Genomic DNA, 23,857 nt, shown 5'->3' with positions numbered 1-23,857 from the left:
GTGTATTAGTAAAGGAGGATGAAGACTGTGTTCAGAGTCCAAATCCTCAAACTTGTAGCAAAGTTGGCATATAGAAATTTTTGATAAATCACTTGTTTTCCCACTGACTTTCATTATAAAAGTAAAGTCTTTTCTATGAAAATAAATGTTGGATTCAGGAGATAATAAAAATGAAGAATTCCTAAAATTATATTAAAAAGTAACAATGGCAAACATTAGAGAGCGCTTCCCATGTAAGACTTTATTTAATACAACAAACATATGATGGGAACTATTGTTGTTATTCTATTTTACAGATGAAGAAAGTAAATTTCTTACAAACAGTAAGTGGATTTTACTATACACATCTTACACTGAAGATCATAATATCACAGAGGAAAGATCCTTACTTTGGCAAACAAGGGGTTCTCTAATTAACCTTTCTAGCCCTGTGTTCTGCCATCCTAAGCTGCAATCCACAGGTGTATCCAAAAACACGCTCATGAAACACTCTTGAGCGGCCCCCTCCATTCGTTTACTCCTGAATCTCTCCATCTGTCAGGACCCTCAAATGCTATTCCTCTCTGAAACCCTTATTAGCACCCTCATGTTTATTTCTAATTTTTTTAATGTTAAACTTTCTTATCTTACTCTCCTTCTGCGTTCTTATCTTACTCTTTGTTTTCCCTGGTAGGGTATACCATATCCATCCTTGTGTTTCTACAAACATTTGTTCATTTGGTAACTACATGAGAGCTTATGTTTCAGACCTAGGTATAAAAAGGGAGACCGTGCCCTGGAAAGTCACAGTTTAGCTGGGATGACTGTAAACAACTAAGCTTACAATGCCATGAATTCAAAACAATCTGTGACTTTCTTTGGTCTCGCAATTATTGCTGCTAAAACCAATCAAATGCACATACCTATTAACTAATTTTTTTAAGTTTCTAAAATTACAATACACTTCAAGGAATAGCATTTTAACTATACTATCCAATTGCTATTACTTAACTCAAGATTAGAACAGTTAGGAGTATAAAGGTAAACCGTTTCAGCTCAGACTTTTACCTGTGGCATAAGCAATCTGGTCTTTGGCTTGGTCTCTCTCTTTCTTCACTTTTTCCAAGTCTACTTCAAGAGCCTGTTTGTCCTGCTTCAGTCTTTTGATGTCTTCCAATAAACGGTTTTTTTCTTTCTTGATATTCACAAAAATACAAAAGCAAATTATTTCCAACCACAATAAATTGTGGTAGAGTCTCCTTCACCCACGTCATCATAAACACTGCTAATTATTTTTCTAAATTTTAGCTTGATCTTATCACCATTCCCCTCCAAACGACCACGAGCTCTCCAGAGCCTACTAGAATCAGTTCTAATCACGTAACTCAACACAGCTTCCAAACCCTTCCACTCTGCCGTTCTCACTTCTCCTGGGTTACTACAATAACCCTCCTAACCAGTCTGCCTCTTCCACTCTCAGCACCTAGTCTTTTCTCCTCACAGTAGCCAGAGGAACTGTCTTCAAGAGTCAGTTAATGTCAGTCTTCTGTCTGAAGCTCTCTGGTGGCTCCCACCCCTCTTGGGGGAAGCCCACAGCCCTTACCATGACCTTCAGTGTCACAGAACCCAGCCATGCCCGCTCCTCTGACGCATTTCCTGCAAATCTCCCCCCGCACTCCACGCCAGCTGCAGAGACCTCCTGGCTGTTCTTTGAACCCGCCCAGCACGTTCCAACCCCACGGTGTTTTTGCACTTACTGTCTCCTCTGCCCTCACACAGCCAGGTGGTTCGTTCCTTCACTTTATCAGGATTTCTGTTCAAACGAGGCCCCAGGAAGGCCTTCCCTGATCATTCTAAAACGGCAACCCTCATCCTGGCCCCCAGGTGTGCTGCTATTTTTTCTTCTCACACACTCATCACCGCCTGACATAGACGTTTACTTGAAAGCAGAACTTTACTTTGCTCATCCCTATATCACAAATGCAAAAAAATGCTTGGCACATTTTTAAAAAAGTTAAATTCTCAATGTGTTCACATGCCGCACTCTCTCAACTGCCCTCATTCCTCGCCTTGCCAAAGTCATACTTATCCTTCAGAGCATAGTTCCAATGAGGCTATTCCTGATAATACCTGCCCCGGCATTACCACAAACTTTCAGTGTACCTCTAGCACAGCATTTACTACTTTGTTTCATACAACACTTATTTGGGTACAAGCCTTTTCTCTTTGTTAGGCTGAGAGCTCTTTGGGGACCAAGACTGATTTTACTACTTGCTTACTTTATGGCACCAAGCACATGGCAGGTACTCAATAAATGTATACTGAACTGAACTCGTAACTGCTGAACAAACTCCTGGGGCACAGTTGGTATCTTTTACTTTCAAAATGAAAATTCTTAGAAACTTTCTATCACCCTACCTTAGAATCTAAAATACAGTCTTATGAAGAAAATAAATCCATTCATAAGGGCTTGAATAATCGTGGTTCCAGCTGTATCATTTGTTTAATCTTCTGTGTGATCTTCTGTGGATGTCTTTTCAGGAGAGCATTGAATTTCTACAAGAACCTACTGTGTGGACACTAAGAGGCCTCTGCCTGTCTCTCCGACCTTTTCTTCCATCACTCTTGTCCTTACTCACCCACTTCTGCCTCAGGTGCCTCTGTATCTGGAAGGTACCAAGCCCAATCCTGACTCGGCCTGTGCTTCCCCCTGGCTGGAAGGCTCGGTCTTTGCACAGTGAGCTGCTGCTTCTCCTCCATTCTTGATGCAGACACCACTTTCTCAGAGAGCACCTCCTTGCCCACACGGCTGACAGCTGCCTTACCCCAGCCCTGCCTACCGTTAGTCTCTATTCTTATTTTCCTCAAAGAACTTACCTCTATTTGTAACTATTTCTTGTTCACTTATTATCTGTCTTCCCTGGTAGAATATAGGTTCCTAGTGAGCAAGGCCCATGTCTGTCTTGTTTACCTACTGTTTTTCCAACTCCAGAATGATTGCCTGACTGACTGGCCGAACTGCAGTCAGCCTCATCCTCCTCTCCACCCTGGGAATCTAGAAGGACAGGGCTCAGGACCTTCGCTTTTAGTATGTGTCCATCCATAGTTTACAAAACAACAATTCACATTTTAAGACTAGACTAATTGGTATTAATTTTTAAGGTACAAGTTAGACTATACGTAAGTAGGTTTGATACGAATATTGTAATACAGATTTATCTCAGTATGAATTTTTTGCTCTAAAACTATTTAAACTCAGAAAACCAAAGTGAATGAAAATTAACACATGACATTCCATCTTTCAGTATTTGCACAAATAAACACAACCCTAAGTAATTTTTATCTTTAACCCTTCTTCTTTTTTTGATTTCTTTTCTTTTTTTAATCTTTTTTTTTTTTTGGCTGCGTTGGGTCTTCACTGCTGCGCGCAGGCTTTCTCTAGTTGCAGCGAGAAGGAGCTACTCTTCGTTGCAGTGCACCCGCTCCTCCTTGCGGTGGCTTCTCTTGTTGCAAAACATGGGCACTAGGCGCATGGGCTTCAGTAGTTGTGGCGCACTGGCTTAGCTGTTCCGCAGCATGTGGGATCTTCCCGGACCAGGGATTGAACCCGTGTCCCCTGCAGTGTCAGGTGGATTTTTAACTGCTGCGCCACCAGGGAAGTCCCTTTCTGATTTCTTTTAAGGTGTTCCCTGACTTTGGTACTTTCACCATGATGGATTTAGATGTAGATTTTAAATTATGTATCCTGAGCAGGACTCACTGTATTTCCTGAATTTGAGAATTCATCTCTTTTATTAATTTCTAAACAATTCTTAGCCATTACTTTAAAAAAAATTTAATTACATACTAGAGTATCTCACATCTCTGATATTTTTCGTTTCTCTATTTTTTTGTGTTTCACTCTAAGCTCCTTAGATCTATCTTCTAGTTTACCAATTTCTTCTTAGTTATGTATGATCTATTTAATTTTTCTACTTATTCTGTTTATTTTTCTCTGAATTTGCCTAGTCTGTTTTGTTCTTTCCTCACACTGAATTTCTCACTTATTTTGTATATTAAATCATTTAAAGTCTATTTATTTCATAGTCTACTCAGTAATTTGATTGGGGTTCTAATCCTGCTGTTTGTTAAATCATCCCATGCCTGCTCACAGTGGGTTGTTTCCCTGGGTTTTGTAATTCTGCATTCTGGGCGTACCGTCAGCAGGATTTTACCTGAAGGAATACCATGTGAGCTGGGTTAAGGATGGATACCCCTAAGAGTGTTTTGCATGTGTTTCTTAAGACACACTTAAGATGATCACTAACTCAGGACCACCTTTTGTGCTGTTTTCTTTTTCCAGTTTGAGTATGACCAAACCTTGAAAGTAGTGTCAATTCAAATACTAAAACACAAATGAAGGCAGTAGGGATGACATTTATACTGAACAACTAGTAAGACTCTGAGCGGGGATTTTTTTTCCCCCTCTCTATACAGAAATCAAGTTAAGACAGATAAGCTTTCTTGATATTTCAGCCCCTTCTGAAGGTGGGTGGGTTTTTTCATGGACCACTGTTTTACTGAAGGATGTGGCCCTTTGAAATCCTGGGGTCCTATCTCTACTTTGTTATTAAAGCTCAAGGCTCGTGGTTAGTGAACTGACAGCCCAGGAGCAATGTTTACTGCTAGGTTTGTATCCCTGTTCATTTCTGACCCCTAGAGATTCCCCTTACTTTCTTGAGAGCTGGGTTATGCACTTAACAAGACGTTTCTTATTTTTAGCCAGCATTTTCCAGTGAGTTCAGTGGCAGTTTTAGTTTCCCGTTTGTCAGAAAAAAGTGTGTTCAAAGTAGCACTTTTAAAAGGTCACTAATAACAGCCTTCAAATGAAGCTAATGCTGTGCTTGAAACCTTACCATGTTTTCCCAAGTCTTCATAAACTTCAGCAATGTTAATTGCTCTCGTAACTTGCTAGTTTTTGAGGCCCACTGATAAGTGCGGGTGTCCAATCATTTATTCCTTCTTTCTACTTATCTGCCTACCTATCTAATCATTCTATACATACATGCATCTTAAGAAAGTTCTCTAATGGATTCATATTTGAAGCTGTATTTTATATAAAAGTCTGTTAAGCATCAATTATTGAACTAAGGCATGTTTAAAGTGCTATATAACCTAACTTTATATAATAAATTTCTAATTAAAAAGTGATATGTAATTGGAATTTTTCTAATTTACATAATCATTCAAATAGATTGGAAGGACTTTTTAGTTTAGTGCTGTGGTTCTTAATGGGAGGGAGTGGGGAGAGTTGACTGCCCTCCCACAGGAGATGTCTGGAAACGTGGCAGTGCTTTTGAGTGCTGCAGTGACTGGTGGGTACCATGAGCATAGTTCCTGGCGACAGGAGTGATAAAAATCATGCAATGCCTAGAACTGTTCTGCTTAAGACAGAATTAATCTGCCCTAAATCCCCAAACTTCTCCTATTGATAAATATTGCTTTAGAAAATTCTAGGCCATATTTTTTATAACAATTCAATACAAATAAAGAAAAAAGTTATACAGTAGCTATTGCATTTCACCTCTGTGTTAGGCATATCAGACACACATATTTGCAGATATAGCCTCTGCCCCCTAGAACCACACAGTCCGCTTGGGAAGACAGAGGAAAAGCCAGCTAACTTTTTAAGGTGAATGATTATCTTCAAATTATTTTCCTATTTTAGCCGTACATTTCCAATGAGGAATTTGAAGTTAGGTATACATGCCCTAAATAAGGTTATGCCTCCAACCATGGCGCCATGTGATAAATGCCTGATGAGAGGTTGGATTATAAAGAGGATGCCATCTAAAACCAGCATCACATTGTCTCCTCTATAGTAAGGTCACATGTGTCCCAGTGCTAACCTTAGATATTTCCTAATTTTTAATTGGTATGAAATTTATAAGCAGAGTTTATTCTTTCATAAATTACAAAAGCAGATTTTTTTTTTACCCATGTAGAGATTTTTATAACAATGTTTCCTATTGCTAATGGTTAAAATCCTTATGCAACTTACCTGTGCCACCCGTAGTTCTGCTAACAGATCTGTAAAATTCTCATTTCTGGTGGGCTCTGAATCTTCAACTACTTGAGACAGGAAACGACTTTTATGCATCTGTTCTCTGATTTATTTTGAAAATTAAAAAATATATATATTTTAAAAGGTACTCCTTTCAATACAAAATATTCAATTCTTAAAAATTAAAAACACTTTGTACGTTGAAACTATGTGAGTCACTGAAGAGAAAGTTTATTTAAACTAAAGATTAAAATACTAAAAGAGAAGTATACTTCATGTGAAATTTTTATGTATAATCTAAAAGAACCCAAACCCTAAGAGTACTGGTTTATTTGTAATATGAAAATATTTCCTGCCAATTCTCAGAAAAAAAAAAAAATCAATCTCCCGGAAAGACTTGCTGCATTTCCCCTGTGGTGTTCTGTACTCCTTGTCACATCATTCTAGACTCCTGAGAAACACAAATTGCCAATCAGAACCTATGGAAACTAACAAATAAAAACAAACACAGTCTACTACTGGTACCTTAAGATCAATTTTTCTGTTTTTTTCCAGAGATATTATGCAAGTTCAGGAGTACACATATGATCACCTAACCCTACTTTCTAAAGAAACCATTTATTCCATTGTGAAAATTCATTTAGAGCTTCAGGTTTGGATCCTGGAATAGATCTTCTCTCTTAAAAGCCAGGCAACAGGGCTTCCCTGGTGGCGCAGTGGTTGAGAGTCCGCCTGCCAATGCAGGGGACATGGCGGGTTCGTGCCCTGGTCCGGGAAGATCCCACATGCCGCGGAGCGGCTGGGCCCGTGAGCCATGGCTGCTGAGCCTGTGCGTCCAGAGCCTGTGCTCCGCAACAGGAGAGGCCACAGCAGTGAGAGGCCCGCATACCGCAAAAAAAAAAAAAAAGCCAGGCAACATTATCAGATATGAAATTTTAAAATACTTTATTGAAGCATCTGGGAAGAAAGCAGATGTAAATGCCTTCATGCCTCAGAACTGTGCAGATTATCAGCCTTGGCTTGGGGGTCACACTTACGAGGGGAAAGGGGCATTTTCCCCTTCCTAATTTACACAAAAGTGCCCTCACTAGCCAACCTGTGTATTTTCCAACTTTGTCTGCTACAAGATATGCTTTTTTCTATTTTGCATGAAAGATGAGCGTGAGCTAACAGCAGCCCTGCCTCTCACATGCCCTAAGTTACCTTACAAAAAAAATGGAAGAAGTATGTAAATAAATAAAACATACATGACATTCATAGCCAAAGAAATTTCTTCTGATCGCGGTCCTATGTGAAGTTTTAGGTGTTTACGTGAAATGATGCATAGCTGGCAGTCATTTCCCAAAAGAAGACAGTACCCTAGCTTGCCCACATTTGTTGGTTCAGCTCTTTCACTTAGTGTGTTAAAGACGGATGTAATAACATCCCAAGGGCCGTACAGTCTGAAGTACGATTGATTCTTAAGTGGCTGCTGGTGCCCCGTCAGCCTGCCACGGTGAGTGCTGGTTGTAGTAACTCGCAGGTTCTCCTTCTCTGGAGAAATGCCCTTGCCAAATAGCAACCCCTGCCCCCTGGCCCAGAGGATACCCCCCCTCGCTCCCTGGGGCCCACCTCAGCCAGGGACTCGCTGCCTTCGGGGGTACAAAAGGCTGCCCCCCACGTGCCTCAAGTAGGGGCCAACTCTGCAATGCAATGTGTTCTCCTGAGCCTCCTGGCGAGAGCAGAATGAAGCCAGCCTCCAGCCAAGACCACATTCTTACTTGCCTCCCCTCCTGCTACCCGCCCCCATCTCGCTTCTCTGGCTCCCCATCTCCTGAGACTAATCCTCCAGGAAATCACCTCCATGAGGATCCCCACCTCAGGCTCTACTTGTATGGAACCTGACCTAAGACAGTAAATAATACTGTATTTTCTCTTTACTATTATTACTAACAGCATTATTACTAAGATGTATTACCCAAGTATCTCAGGCTTAAAAGGAATATTCAATTTCCTGAAATAGATGTCGAACTCAAATACGAATATACTGAAAATAATGAAAGTATGTACTAGTCATCTAATATCAAGAGAAAATCCACTGAATATTAAAAATACAAAAGTTACAGAACTGTAAATCAGTGTACAATTTTTTAAAATTTCTAAGTATCCTAAATGTTTTATTAATATAACAATAAAATGCTTAGAAATAGTCCAAGTATATTTGATTTTAAGAATTTTAAAAGGACTTACTTTAAGGCAGCTAACTCGCTGAATAAACTCTGGTTTTCCTTGAACATTCGCTCCTCATTTTTCTTGTTTTGTTCTTGGAGATCTTTCACTTGATTATACAATTTTTCGTTTTCCTTTTTATACATGGAAAATTATGTTTTAGTTGAAAATCAGTAGTGCTTACATAAGTATATCTGCTTCTAAAAGATACATCCTTTAAACATTTTTAATAGCTTTTAAATTTCTTCAGTTTTTGAGTAAGCAAAATCTTTTTCAAACTCTTTGATTTGTCTCAGAAGAAAATCTGTTACCTGAAAACAATTCTTTCTAAAATGCTCAAAACGCTTACTTGAAAAAAAAGTTGCAAAAAAATTCCCAAAGCCAAAGAGCCTGTCAGTATAATGTACCGCATTTCACAGGAGTAAATGGGGGAGAGACTGCAGGAATAACCACATCCTGACTTCAGGCACCAGGGATGGAAAGGCCAATGGGACTGTTTGCACCTTCTTTTTTCCTATTTTTGGCCCGTCTTTCTGCTGTGAGGTAATTGGATGTATCCACGGTGGGTATCCATGTTTGTTTCTGGAACTTTCTGTGAGCAGGGAGTTAGAGACTGGGTGTTTGTGGAAGATCAGGACAGAGCAGAGCAGAGACTAGACCCAGTACAGCACCTGACTTGAGCTGAAGGGGGACTCAAACAGTGAGATCGGGGGAGAAAGTACCCATCTGTGCTTAGATGCTCTGGCTTAGTAACCTCTTTAAAATCAAGAATCTGATGAAAACCACAGACCTTTGAGGATCTAATGAAAACTATGAACTGTCTCACCACGTCTGGCCTAGTGCCTGGCACACAGTCTGTGCTTGATTATCTGCAGAGTTAATGAAACTCAGAAATATACATACATACACAGACACATAAATTTTGTATTATCTTTGTGAGAGTGGGTGGTTGGCATACTCATAGGTCTGTGAAATCCTCCTTAAAACCCATGTCCTATACAGCAAGCTGAGCATGGCAGGAAGGGTTTTTGGACAATTCTCACTAACTCTATGGTGGGGTGTCCTGCAAAATCAGTACAATTTCATTTACAGCAAAAGCTGTAGTCTCTGATGTGGTGATGCTTTCTCTGGATGTCCCTGGAATGAAAATGCTGGTTATCGGTAGGCTGGATGCTTAGGCTATTGTTGTCACAAAAGAAAAAGGTAATGAGACAGAAGAAGAAGGGGAGGCAAGTTAAGAAAAAGGAGTGATGGGAAAGAAACTAAGACAAGTCTCATTCTGGGGATCACCAAATCTGCCCTGGCTGACTGTCAGGTCAACACCACCAACACTCCATCATCCCAGAGAACAAATGTATGGCTTCTATAGGACACACTCATTTTCTGCCATTTAATTCAATTGTTTTTCACTCTCAGGGCATTGGCAATTGATTTCAGATTTATATTTCTCAATATAATATCAAAACTAGCTAATATTATCTACTGAAAAAATTATAGAAAATTAAAGAAAAAGAGGACAGTTTCTAAGGAAATATGGCTATTACAATTAGTAACAGGCAACATGCAGTAACTGGTTACTGTGTGGAAGGCACGAAGTGGTTGATCTGTACTGTCTTATTTTAATTTCACAACCACCTTATGAGACAGGTACTATTATCCTCACTCCCACTTCACAGATGAGGAAACTGGCTGAGAGGTGAAATGATCTGCCTAAGGCTGCACAGCAGGTAGTGAAGCAAAGTCTAAAACCAGATTTTTTGAATCCAGAGCCCATGCCCTTAACCACTCTAATTCTGCCCATGAGAAATGTACAGACTAGTCAAATTATTACTTCCCCGCATTGCCAGAATTCCCATTACCTGTTAAATGGACACAAATATTTTTAAATGCCTTATTTTTATAATCAAAGAATCTCAAGACAAACTCACTATGTGCTGAAGAGCCATACCTGTTGATATCCTTGAAGAAGTGTCTCTTGTTCTTGTATTTCTTTTTGGATTTGCTTCAATTTTTCTTCAGTGACAGGATCAGCTGTTTCTCCAAAATGCAACCACCTTTGTTTTTTGTTTGATTCTTCAAAGCCACTTAACTTTGAGAACATGCAGGTATTGTTTTATTTGGAGAAGGAAATGATACAGTGAGCAGTGAGGGAGAATAACAGAAAATTCGAGGTATATAAACCTAAGACTGCCTTATAACCACAGTGGAATGATCATAACACCAACTACAGTTAAACCACTTCAGTGTGCTTCGTGCTGATAGTTCTGATGATGGAAGTAACTCAGAAATGCTACACAGTGTCACTTTCTGAATCTAGACCTTCCACAGCTTTCTTTCTGAAACTCTGTGTTCCGTGAAGGTCACAGTGAACCAAGGGATTTGTTTTCAGAAAGGACTGCTAACAAGAAAACTATCAAAATGAGACAATTTCAATTTCAATTTTCCCCCCCAGGGGTTCTATGTAGGCTCTTCTGTAAGGAGGCACTCTCATGAACCATGTTCATGTTTTATACAGCAAATATATCAAGTGAAGCAGCCCCAGGGACAAGCAAATGACAATGCATTTAGTGGGGAGTACCAGTTCTTTTTTAATTAAATAAAAGGAGAAGTAGGACAATGTGTCTAGTACCTTGGCTTGTAGAATATAATTGTCTTGATTCAGTCTGAAGAGTTCCTTTTCCTGTTGTCTCTTTAGTCCCTCCATCTTGTTTTCCAGCTCTCTCTCCTTTTCTGAGAATGTGACTTTAATTTGCTCAACCAGGGCTTGGGCACCCCTCCATTTTTCCTCTGCTTCCTGAACTCTTTTAAACATAATCAATTCTGTCTCCTTGTTCCCACCATGGTATCCTGAAGAATCCTTTAAAGGAAAAGCATTACTTCATTATGTAGAGTTAAAATATTAGGTTTGAACACAGGTGGTTAGGGGAAAAAAACCCACAAAGAATAAAAATGACACGGTTAACAATGTTCTACTGTATAAGAAGATCAATAAATTCTTGTGTGACAAGAATATCAGTCAACATAAAAGAAATTACATATATCTCATTATTTATAATTTAGTTTCAATATATAATTACAGAACATAAAAACATTATGAATATTATTTTGAAATTCAATACCTACATTCTGAACCTGAGCACAGGAATCTGCTTCTGTAGGGCCTTCAGACTTCTTAGGAGTAGCCAGGCAACTTTCCGTTTGGGGTGCTGCTTTACCCAAAGCTGCAGGCCTGATGAGTCTCGTTCCAGATAAGATTTCTGAAGATTGTAAGCAATGGATAAAAGCACCACAAATACAAACTAAGTTGAGTGTGTATTCAGCAGTTATGTAACAGTAAGTACTAATACAATGAGAACACTAAGACAAACGACGATCACGAAGCACGCTGATGCCTGCAACGCATCTGTTTCACTGCACTCCGAACTCCTGCCCATCATCAACATTCTGCTCAATTTGACACAGAAGGGTAATGACACAAGATTCACGTCAAATGACAACTGGAGCTGAATAAACGTGAGGAGAATGCAGATTGGGATAATTTTAGGTTTTATTATTTTTCAATAATTATTCTGTCAAATGTTCACAGCTGTAACAAATAAAAATATCTAAACAATGAATCAAAGAGCAGCTGATAACTTTATGAAGCATTTTACTTCAGATTAAGTGTGCTTTCAGAGCACATTTTTTATAAGTAACGTATATCAAGATATAGTATCACTGGAATAATATAGATTACATGGAAACTTTATAACAAGTAGTTTAAATCTGATTAAAAAACAAAATGATAATACTGCTATAATACCCTGTTTATTAATTTAGAAAAAAATGTGATTAATGTATATATATTCTGGTGAGATTTTCAGCTTTTAAAAGGTACCTCGTAAACCCTCAAACAGTGGAAATAATTCTAAGGCCAGTAAGTTATTCAGTTAATAATAAAAATAAACATTTAAGGGAAATACCTAGAAGAGGTCTTGAGGCCCATGTTCAATTATTACAGATTCTGAACTGCACACTGAGTAAACATTTATTTGATTGCTTTAGATGTAAATGAAGCATTTGAAATTTATATTTTTAATATAATTTTTTCAAGATGCTAACTTTTCAAATGCAGACTTTACTTTTTCATTAAAGTGAAATACATGGTCATTAAAAGATTTGGAAAATACAGGAAAGTCAAAAGAAGAAACACGTCCCCAATAGTACCTCAGCCCGAGATTTTCTTCTAATCTTTTCTGGGCACGCAGGATTTTCCTTATAGAGTAGTAATCATATTTAATTGGATTGTTTGATGTGGAAGGTTTTTCTCGAGAAATGTCTTAAAGTGTTCATAAAGGAACTGTTTGAATCACTGTAAAAGTAGGCACTAATCCTTCCAAGTCACTGGAGGTGCATCAACATGGCCAACGAATGGGGTGTGATTCTGCTAGCATTGTGATTCTCCCTAGGATGTGGTGGCCAAGAGTGGCAGGTGGTTCTTGCTCAAGCTGCAGTCAGCCAGTGCTTTTATACCACAATTCTCCCTTCCTGGATTCTTAATTTTGGTTTCTCTAAGTAATTATTTTCAATAATAGTACATGGACAGTATCTTTTCCCTTTATACCTGAAAGAAAATTTGCTTGGATATAAAATTCAAACGTGAAAAAACACTGCAGAATTTGGAACCCATGAACCCTTCTTGAAAAAACAATGGATTAAGAAAATTCAGTCAAATAAGAAACCAATCAAAATAATTCCAGAATGGAGAAGCGATGGACAAGGGACTGGTGAAAAGCATTCTGGCCCTTTCATAGCCAGAACCAAGACCCTCATTTAAAAGCTGAGGAGAATTACAGTCGCTGGAGCGAATAAACTAAATATATCCTGAACAAGCAAAAATAAATCCAACAAAAATGGGTAGCAGGCATGTGACTGGGGGTTTTACTACCTCATATTTCATAGAAGGGAAAACAGATAATGTACAAAATGTAGGTAAAAACAACAACATGGTTTTGCCAACCTTTCAGAGGTTTCCACAGTCTATTTTCTTAAAGGGATCTTTTGAGATGTAGTATTTCTTAGGATGAAGTTTCTTTCTCGTCTTACAGATTTAAGTAAAGCTCAATCTAATATTTTATTTAAAAAGAACTTATGAAGTGTGACCTGTTCTTATAAAATGCTTTGTCTGTTTTTCCTGCCTGTCTCCTTCCTTCCAGCTCCCATCCCTGCTTCCTTCGACCTGGACAAGGACATACATACAAGAAGCATGGAAAGAGGCTCACCCAGTGTGACCTCAGTTGTTCCTGGCTAATTATTGCTTTCTTTTTACTTCTCTGTGTTTTTTAAATTTAAAGAATGAGCAATTATTCCTTCTGTGACAGTAAACATATCAGTCTAAAGATAAAAATGTAAGAGGCAATAGCCCAAGAAAATTAATTTAGAATAAAAAGGAAAACTGCCACGTGCAGACACCACTAGCTGCCAATCTCCTTTTCCTCCCTAATAACAGAAACCTAATTTTGCCCTGGGCAGCAGCGTGCCAGTTAAAATCACCCATCCCCCTGGACTCCATGCAACTGGGGAGAGGGGTGGGAAGGAAACACAGGATCAAAGTTCTGGCCAATAAGATGAAAGCAAAAGTTTCCTACATGGCACTTCCAAGAAAGTGACTACTTTTCTGATTAAGAAGCTGCTGAGTTAACAGGCAGGGATCTTTTACCTTTCACCTCTCCTCCTGACAGGCCTGGAGGTTGTGTAGCCATCTTGTGACAAGGAAGACAAAAGTCACCGACTAAGGATTTTGCACCAGGAAAGAAGGGTCCTTGCACAGTTGCACCAGCTATGAAGTGACGAGCCCTGGTTTCTTGGTTACGTGAAAAAAAAGAAGCCTTCTAACTGCGTAAGCCCCAGTCATTGGGCTTCTTCTTCATCATACCTAATGTGGATCCCAAGCACAGTCTCTAGACTTTCTGGACACTCATCTTTGCCTCAGGGTCTGCTTCTTGAAGATCCAAGCTGTGACAAGTAACAACCACCCCAAAGGAATTCCAGTTCTTTGGAAATGAAACTAAAGTCACTCGGGGAAATTTTCCAATAAAAAGACAGAGATTAAAAAATCATATTTAATGGATAGTCTAATGAGAAAAAGTAGCTCAGTAGAAAAATAGACAGTCACAGTTTACCATTGTACTTTAATATGAATTTTACTGATGTGTTTTTTTTATTTCGGTAGTCACAAGCACTATGAAATTGTGAAATAGGGAAAATATCCATAAAAATATTACTTTAATCTATCAACCTCTATACCAACCCCCTCGTTTCCTTCCCACCCCATGACATTACTTCTCTTCACTCTCAGTAATTTCCATACACGCCCAGGAGATCCTTTCAACCCCTGTATATACGTGCCTCTCCGCCCCAGCTGCTCTCTCCCACTGGCACTCTAGATCTTTTTCTATCACCAGTAATGCATTTACTCTCCATCAATCCTTCCTCCCACCTGGATTCCCACCATCCTTGGGACCCCCTGGGACTCACTTTGTGGTCCTGCCTGTGTCATGCTGTATCACCCCCCCGACGTCTTTTCTTCCTTCACGACTCAACTTACATTCCACATACGTTGGTCTCTCCCTTCTTGCTCCTCTCTCAGTTCATTGTACTCATTTGGCAAAAGCCACGCCTCTTGATAACCCCAACTATACAACTACCCAACACCTGCAATCGTGCCGTAGAATGTGGCTGTGCACACACATATACAAATACACACACACCTGCCTGGTCTCAACTTACACTCGTGGTCACTAACTGCACGCCGACGCTTTCTGCTGCAGTCTAACCCTCCAGGATTGCCTTTTCACATCTTCCCTCCTCCAACACCCCTGCCCCAACTTCCCTGCCACCTCATCACATTGTACTTTACTTCTCAGAGTAAATGGAAGCAACCTCTCACCACTTCTACCCACCCACCAGTCTGCACCCACATCTCCCCCCTTCCTATCGGCTTGCCCACAGGCGAACCGTCCACGGTCCTCTCTGAAGCCAACTCTTCCCATGTGCACTGGATCCCAAGACAGCTCCTCTACGCAAGGACACTGCTCTAGCAATTCTCCCCTCCATCATGCGTTTCCGCCTGTCCACTGCATCTTTCCAAAGTGCATGAACATACTATTATTCATTCACAACTATTATTTCTCCCATTAAAACAAAACAAAGCAAAATAAAAGGCTTCTCCTAACTCCACTTCCATGCCAGCTACTGCCCCATTTTTTTCTTCCTACCTTTTACATGCTTTTCTCCAGGGGCATCTAGAGCTCGAAGTATCCAACTCCACTCCTCCTAGTCTCACTCAGCTTGCCTTTCACAGCCACATATCCACGGAAACTGCTTGTCCAATACTGATGGCTTCCTTTCTGCTAAACCCAAAGGCCAGCTGTCAGTCCCCATCTCTCTTTATCCCTCAGCAGCAACTGATAGAGCAGATCAATTCTCCTTTACACACTGTCTTCACCTGGCTTTCAGGACCCCGCATACTCAGGTTTCCTGCAACCTTGCTCTGTCTTCTTTGCAGGCGACTCCTCTTCCGCCTGACCTCTTAAGGTTAGCATGCCCAGGGGTCAGGCCCTGCCTCCTTTTTCTCTAGATATGCTCTCTTGATAATCTTCATCAGTTGCAGAGAACATTATGCTTAGTGAAGTTAAATCAGACTGAGAAAGACAAATACTATATAAAACTTCTATGTGGAACCTAAAAAATAATACAAATGAATGTACATACAAAACAGAAAGACTCACAGACATAGACAACAAACTCGTCGTTACCAAGGGGAGAGAGGGGTGGGAGGGACAAACTACAAGTGTGGGATTAACAGACACAAACTACTACACATAGAATTGATAAGCAACAAGTATTCACTGTACAGCAAAGAGAATTATACCCAATATCCTGTAATCACCTATAATGGAATATAATCTGCAAAAAAAAATTTCACTATGCTGTACATCTGAAACTAACACAATATTGTAAATCAACTATACTTCAATTAAAAAAACCCAGACAAACATGGCTTCAAAAATATTCATCTTTAACGTCTGAAACCTACAGTCCACACCACCCTCTTAACTCTACACTTTTCTACCTAACTGCCTCCTTGTTTTCTCTACTTGTGTGTAGAACAGACACCTCAAAACTATCACCTCGACAGCTGAACTCTTGGTCTTCTCTCCACCCCCAGATCTACTCCCCCTCAGCCTTCCCCATCCCAGCGAGAGAGTAACTTCATTCTCCCAGTTGCCATCATCCTCGATTCCTCTCTCACAACCCCAAACCGATCTTTTAGACTCTTGGTTCTGTCTTCTAAATATACCCTTACCCAACCGCTTCTCATCACCACCACTGCTGCCACACTGGTTCCAGCCCCATCACTTCTAGCCTGCACTCCTAACATCACCTTCTAACTGGGCTCTGAGCTTCTTCCTGTGTCCTCTACAGTGTGTGTATATGTTTGTATGTATATGGTCTATAAGGTATCAGCCAAAGAAATCTGTCTAAAGGATAATTAGATGAATCACTCTCATGCTCAAAACTTTTCATTGGCTCATGCCTTCACACTAAGAGTGAAAGCCTAAGTCTTTAAAATGCCCTAGAAAAGCCTACATGTGCCTCTCCCTTGACTCTCCAGTCTCATCTCCTACTCTCTCTGCCCATGCCGTATGGGCTTCCATGCTGTTCCCTGAACATGCCAGGCATCGCTCCCTACTTCTGGACTTTTGCACTATTTAGTCATTTCATTTTTCTGGAATACGCTTCCCCCAGCTATCCACACGGCCAATTCCTTTGCCTCCTCCAAGTCTTTGTTCAAATGGCTCTCTCAAGGAGGCCTACTCTATCTTATTGAAAACTGTGACCTCCCCCACTGACGTTCTTGCTCTACCTTTAGTTTTCCTTAGCATATAACCTCATTTACTGATTTACTATGCATATTGCTAAAAGTCTATCTCTCCTCATCAGATGAAAGTTCCACAAAATGAGGGAGGGGAGATATCTTTGCCTACTTTGTTTACCAATGTATCTCAAGGGCCTCTAATATTGCCTGGACCAAGGTCGGTGCTCAAAAAATATTTGTTATGTGAATGGATCTGGATAAAGCAAACTTCAAAAATGTTGGTGGTTAGTTTATCTAAAATACATATAATAGAGTAAATAATATTAAAAACAAAATTTCATTTTCTTGATCCCGAAAGTACAGAATGAATACTCCTAAAACATTAATGAAAAATTTTCACACTCCTCTTGATGATTCTAAAATTTGGGAAATGTTCCAAGTGTTTTTCCTTAACATTAAGCACTAGATCCAATGGGCAGTTAATTATTAATAACAATGAGTAGATGACAACATCACAAGCAGATGTCCCACAGAAACGAGAAAATAAGAGAACACAAGAGACTTCTTAGGAAAAGGGGCCAGAGGTCCGTAGGTTAAGAACAGGAGGAAAGGAAGCTTGCATTAAGCCAACAATCATATTCCTGTCTCTCCAGAATAGCCATCCCCCACTGCTGTTCTCCTGCACTCTCATACAGATCAGCCCTAGCCTTTCCATCTTACACACACAGATCGCTGCAGTGAAGACACACCAAAACAGACAGAAGAAGAGTCTTTAATGCTGAAAGAATTTTAAATATAGACAAAGTGGTCCTGGAATTGACAGTAGTAGGGAAAGGCACTTCCCTACTTTTTAAGCTAGAAGTGAATTTTCCAGTGAGGTTAGTTCTCCTCCGACAACTATCACCAGAAAACAAAGATGGAATTGGTAACCTATTTGATTTAATCACAAAGAAAAGAACAAAATGCTTCTGGCTCTACTGCTCTCCTTTCCCCACTGGAGTCTTAAGGCAACAGAAATGTTGGTTTGACTTGAGCATTTCTATTTCTTTTACTAGCTGCATGGGCTTCTAAGAGGAAAATTACCCTTTCCTTCTGCCAATATAGCGATAAGCAACTACATTAGGAAATAACTAACAGAGACACTGAGTATAAAAGTATGCATTCTTTGATCTATAAAACATCCTTACTCTCCAAGTCTATACTGAACTAATACCCAGACGGTTGACCCTCATTTATATGTTGCCATTTGCATTCTGAATTCATAGCTCTTCTCTGGCAAATATTTTGGATATTACAAAGCCAACCAGATGAGGAGGGGTTTGACTCTCCTATTTTATATTCACTTCCCATACTTTCTGGGTCTCGTTCAGGAAAACCTAGAACTTATGATGAAAAACCTCCTGAACTCAATTGAATTGAATCTTTCAAAGATGGAATGCAGTACCTTATGAATAATTTTTTTCTATGAATAAGGGAAGTTCATGGAAGGAGGAAACAGGGAAAGTAGAGAACAAAGAAAATAAAATGATACACTATATGTACAGAATTCTATCATGAAAAGAGTATATGATTACCTTTTTTCCTAGCCTGATTTGAGGTAGGAATGGATCTCAAGCTTTTGCTCTTCATAATGTCCTTTGAAGTTTTCTTTTCAAGATTAGAAAATGTCTTGAAGGGTGAACTGGGTTTGCCATACCCTGAGCTCCGAACTGATGCATATAATCCACTCTGGGGTTTTCTTTTAAATAAAGGAGGTGCACTTCTGGCCTTCTTGTATGGTAGCTGTTTACCAATTCCAGCCCCTTCTTCTCCAGAACTGAGTTGAGATCTAAAAGTCTGCATACAAGTACAAGCTCTTTAGTACTTAAACTTCGGCTACAGTTGCAAATAAGATTTAACAGATAGCAAAACCATACTGATTACTAAAGAACATAGTTCATAGAAGGCAAATCATTATATTAAACTTCTCTAATTCATCCGAATTTTAGTATTTGGAAGCACATCTTCAAAGTCAGGAGTAAGACAAAGCAAAATAATAAAACAAAATAAGCTTGCCAGAAAGCAAGACATGTAATTACTAGAGTCAACATGGAGGAGAGCAGGGAACAACATGTTTTGAAATGACAAAAGTCTTAGCTTCTTTTTTCTCCAGATTTCTCAAAGGTAAAAATTTATTAGTACCCTGCCTTATTCTATTGATACAAGGAGATAATTTATGGTAAACACATAACTCAGAACTGTAAAATAAAAATGGAATACTGTGGTCATGGAGCCTATATAATCAGAATAAATCAAGAACAGAGAAAAAAGGAACAATGAAATATAAGTTTCTTAAGAGCTGCTAATAGCATTTATAGGAAATGTCAACTTACCTACTTTTGCAGAACACAAACTACTAGAAAGATTGAAAAGCACTAGAATGACGAATACACTTTATTTTCTTATGTTACTCAAACTGTGGACTACCTTTACTAAAAAAATGAAAAATATAAAGAACGGCTTCAAGAAGAAAGCTAATGCTACGGTGCTATTTTTAAATTTGGGGACTACAGGGTGTTGTTATAGACTGCTCACAGATATCCAGGATCTACGTGGAGGTTAGAATGTAACCAATCCCACTAGCTTAAGAAGTACATACTTATCAATAGTATTTGTATAACTTCATTTATCAATATGTCAAATCAATGTGAATTATAAAAACTTACCTTATTTATTTTGTCACCCTGAGGTAATAATGAAGGACCAACAGATATTTTTTTCTTCAAAATATCAAGGTACATTTTATCTATTTGTTCTTCCACAGCATTTACTCTTGGATGGTTAGTTTCTGTACCTTCATTTGTTGCCTTTTCTAAAACTACATTCTCTTCATTTCTGTCCAAAAATTGGTTTACAGTTTGTGGTTCTTGAGACATAACATTTTGGTTCATATTAAGGGGTAAAGGTCTAACAAATTCAGATTCTTTATTCTCAGCCAGTTTCTTATAGCTATAAAACAAAACAGGACACAGAGAATGAACCCTATATAACTCCTCCAATATCAGTTTTATTAATATACACATACACGTGACACATATAAAATACATTTACATGATTAATATATGAGTATTAAATATATCTAATATTTGTAACTTCAAATTAGGTCATTAATGTTAAATATATTATTTATAATTCTGGTTAACAGAGTATACTCGCATAGCATCACATAATTGTTTTAAATTTCAGGTGATAATTGTAATGCAGTATAATATACAGGACTTCATGGTTGACTCTGAGACCTACTTCAAAGGAAAGCCAAACCAAACAAGACTGAGATTGCTTTTGTCTAAGAAAAATTTAAAAATGAATTTCTAAGTGGCCTTTTTGTAATATATCTTTTATCTATAGTATCTCATAAAGTCAACATGCATTTGAAGCAGGAAAAACATTTTACACATTTCTAGAAGAAACCAAGTAACCATAATTTATGTCAATGAGCCATAAAATATAAATATTAAAATGCATAATTTCATCACAGTATAGGAAAATTTTTAAGTAAAACAAGAAAAATCACTAGGATTTTGAAATAAAATCACCTCTGTGGTTTAAAACACTTAAATGCAATGTCACATTTCAGACCATTAGATTTTCAAAATATGGAAACTGTCCCTTAAGGATATGTTATAAATGTGGTTAAATATCAGCATATTATGGGAGCTCCCAAAATACGGATATTGTCATTGTCAAATTACTAAATCATGGTCAATTAGGTCATTTAATTTTGTAATTTATAAAATAAGATTAAAGGAAAGTTTAAGAAGCTACCATTTTCATATAAGATAGATTGGCTTCTTGATAATTGTTAGAAATAATAGAAGTAGCTGGAATCATCAGAAAATATAATAGTTCTTTCCTTCTTAATGGCAGCAGAACCTGGCTAGCTGCTCATCAAAACTGTTCCCTGTTCTTGCTGTGAACCAACTAAACTACATTTCCTCAACGCCTTCAATCTAGATGGGGCCGTTCACTAGTTCTGGCCTTTAGAATGTGAGTGCTATGGCGACAAGAACCTAAAATATAAGTCAGTGGCTTAGTGCTTGGGTTTTGGGTGGCAAGGAAACTGATAGTAGAGGCTGGAGAGGTGACAACCCATGTTTTATAGCGACAAAACATTTGCTAAACTGTCACCTATAACAGTTTATAAGGCAGACCACATGGCTACCGAGTGTGGGGTACAAAGGAAATGGTAGGAGAGAACAGGCAGTTTTTAGGTGCTAGCTACTACTGGCTACTTTTGACAAGATATTATGAGAAAAAGATGAGCTCAAGATAGAATGGGCTGTTTTTTTAAGAAGAAATCAAAGGAAACAGAGTCTAGAAACTCAGGGCCTCTTAGGTTCACTCTCTGTGTCTGAACTCAAACAATAAGATTCAGCACTGAAAAATGCTATGAAAAAGCAAGACATCATGGGACTTCGTGGTTGAAAAGAATGACTCAGTCCCTTGGCAAATATCACATTATAAGTGTCATCTTCAAACACAAGGTTATTGTTCCTAATAATATCCAGACAGCTGCAATTAAATTGAGAGAGAAAAAACAAAACAAAAGAACAAGGAAGCAAAGACATAAAGCAGATTTAAAACCTTTGTGTAGCAAAGAGTGTTTAGTGTAGTTGCTGGCACATGAGACTAACCGGAACCAAATAGATCAGAAGCCTAATAAACTTTCTGAAGTAACTAATTACAAAGAAACCACAACCCTACTATTAAAAAAAAAAAAAAAAGGCTAGAGACTTGTTTGGGAGCCTTAAAACCACCTGTAGGCAGAAAGTGGACGGAGAAACCAGTGCATCCTCCAAGATGGGCATAGCTTCCTCCCCTGAAACCCCCTTCAGTTGAAGCCAATGGTGATGAAATACAAGACAAATCCTTCAAGAATTGGAACCAGGAGCTATACGGAACCATATATATACATATATATATATATATATATATACCTACATACATACACACACACACACACACACACACCCTATATATATATATGGTAGTTTCTCCTTAAGAGCAGAACAATGGCATAATTAAGGAAAATTCCCATCTTCAAGGTAGGGGGTCCTTACAAGGTTTTTCACTGGATTTCAAAGTTGCATTACTGATGGCTGTATTTTCTTCATACTTTTCCTTTCTGAATGAGAAGGGTGTGGGTAATGAAGTATGTAACTTGTCTCTTTAATTCATTGATTAGTAGACAATGAGGAGCTATATTCAAACCTGATAAAGAGAACTGTGCTTCACCTGGAAATCCTGGCCTTTCAGATGGACAGAGTCCTGAATGGGACTTGAGCTGTTTGCTTTGAGGAGGGGCTGAGTAGGTCTTTGCATTCATAAGAGTAGGATGGATATTTGGCAATTAAAAGAGAAGATTCTTGTGGAGACTAGCTAGATGCCTACCAAATGCATTTAACTTTTCTTTCTGGGCACACAAGCAAACCATATTTCCCAGCCCTCTTGGACTCTGTTAGCTAGATGTGCTGGTTCTTACCGATAGAAGGTGGACTGAAGTGATGTAACATTTCTGTGTTGAGGCAGTTAAAAGGAATTATGCTAAACCATCTTTTTTTCTCTCCTTAGCAACTGTTTAGATGAGGCCATGAGAACCTTGAAACTGTGTGTTGATGACAGAAGCAGCCTGGGTCCCTAAATGACCATGTGGAGCAGAGTCCCACCTCAACTCCACTGAGACACATGGAATTATGATGCGAGCAAGAAATACATTTTTGATGATGTTAAACTACTAAAATTTCAAGGATATTTTTGTTACAGCAGCTAGAATTCCTTATCCTAATTTACTAAAAAGTTTTTTGATATGTGTACTAAAGTTTATACTACTGACATTTCTATAATTATTGTTATGCCTTTAATGTAAGTACACCTGGCTCTCAGCTTTTAAAACACAATGTGAAAATCCTTATTTAGAACTCACATTATTAAAATGGTGCTACCTACGCCAACAAAGACACAGGATGTGTGAAAAATCTCTTCAGTAACACTAGCACAGCCCCAAACAGCAATGGTAAGTAAGCATAACTGCGCTTTAAAAATACTAACTAGCACTGCAGACCAGTGGAAGAATACTAGGCTTAGTATTCAAGTCGACGGGGTTTAGTGTAAGCTACGCCGCATCATTTTCTCTCAATTAGCACCAAGGGAGGAACAAGGCCAAGAAATCACTGCAAGTGGATTTACAGGATGAGGACAGGGTTCAAGGGAGGCTCAAAAAGTTGTCTGTTGATAACACAAATGAACAAATGAATACATGCATGGATGACAGGCTTTTCACAGAAATATTTCATGGAGATCAAAGACCTGACAATCCAAGTGCATTCCTGGGTTATGGCCACATGATCTTGAACAATTTACTTAACCTCTTTAAGCTCAGTTTCTTATCTATGAAATGGGGATAATAATGGAAGAGACCTCATAGAGTTGCTTTAAGATTAAATAAAATCTAGTATGTAAAGAACTCTGCACAGTACCTGGCCCACGGTAAGCATGTGATTAAAATGCTAGCTGTCATCATCATCATCATCGTCGTCATTACTGGCTCCTGTGAGAGCTCCACCACTAAGTTGGTTTACCTCAGTTTCATCGATAAAGATGCCTGACCTACTTATTCTGAGGATCTCATGAGATAACGGGTGTGACACTCTAAGTGCTTCACAAATGCAAAGTGCAGCCTTACGACGAGGCTACTGTGATAATGCTTCTCTGTGTTGGTGAATGACAGC

At 38.8% G+C, this 23,857-nt stretch overlaps 1 protein-coding gene across 1 annotated transcript in view; it reads right to left on the bottom strand.

Moving 5' to 3' along the window:
- CEP162 (centrosomal protein 162) overlaps positions 1-23,857 on the bottom strand; it is a 98,053-nt gene that overhangs the window by 36,375 nt on the left and 37,821 nt on the right. The window contains exons 12-19 of the mRNA XM_024733726.1: positions 19,796-20,078; positions 18,665-18,926; positions 11,354-11,487; positions 10,860-11,087; positions 10,179-10,319; positions 8,252-8,364; positions 6,020-6,125; positions 1,048-1,174 (exon numbers count right to left, since the gene is read on the bottom strand). Of these exons, the coding sequence (XP_024589494.1) occupies positions 1,048-1,174; positions 6,020-6,125; positions 8,252-8,364; positions 10,179-10,319; positions 10,860-11,087; positions 11,354-11,487; positions 18,665-18,926; positions 19,796-20,078 (1,394 nt within the window). The remainder of the gene's footprint in view (positions 1-1,047; positions 1,175-6,019; positions 6,126-8,251; positions 8,365-10,178; positions 10,320-10,859; positions 11,088-11,353; positions 11,488-18,664; positions 18,927-19,795; positions 20,079-23,857) is intronic.

The sequence above is a fragment of the Neophocaena asiaeorientalis genome, unplaced genomic scaffold (assembly GCF_003031525.2).
Source record: "Neophocaena asiaeorientalis asiaeorientalis breed wild unplaced genomic scaffold, Neophocaena_asiaeorientalis_V1.1 scaffold248, whole genome shotgun sequence".
Lineage (NCBI taxonomy): Eukaryota > Metazoa > Chordata > Mammalia > Artiodactyla > Phocoenidae > Neophocaena > Neophocaena asiaeorientalis.
The sequence above is the reverse complement of the archived record's forward strand: the minus strand, read 5'-3'. Positions and strand labels throughout refer to the sequence as shown.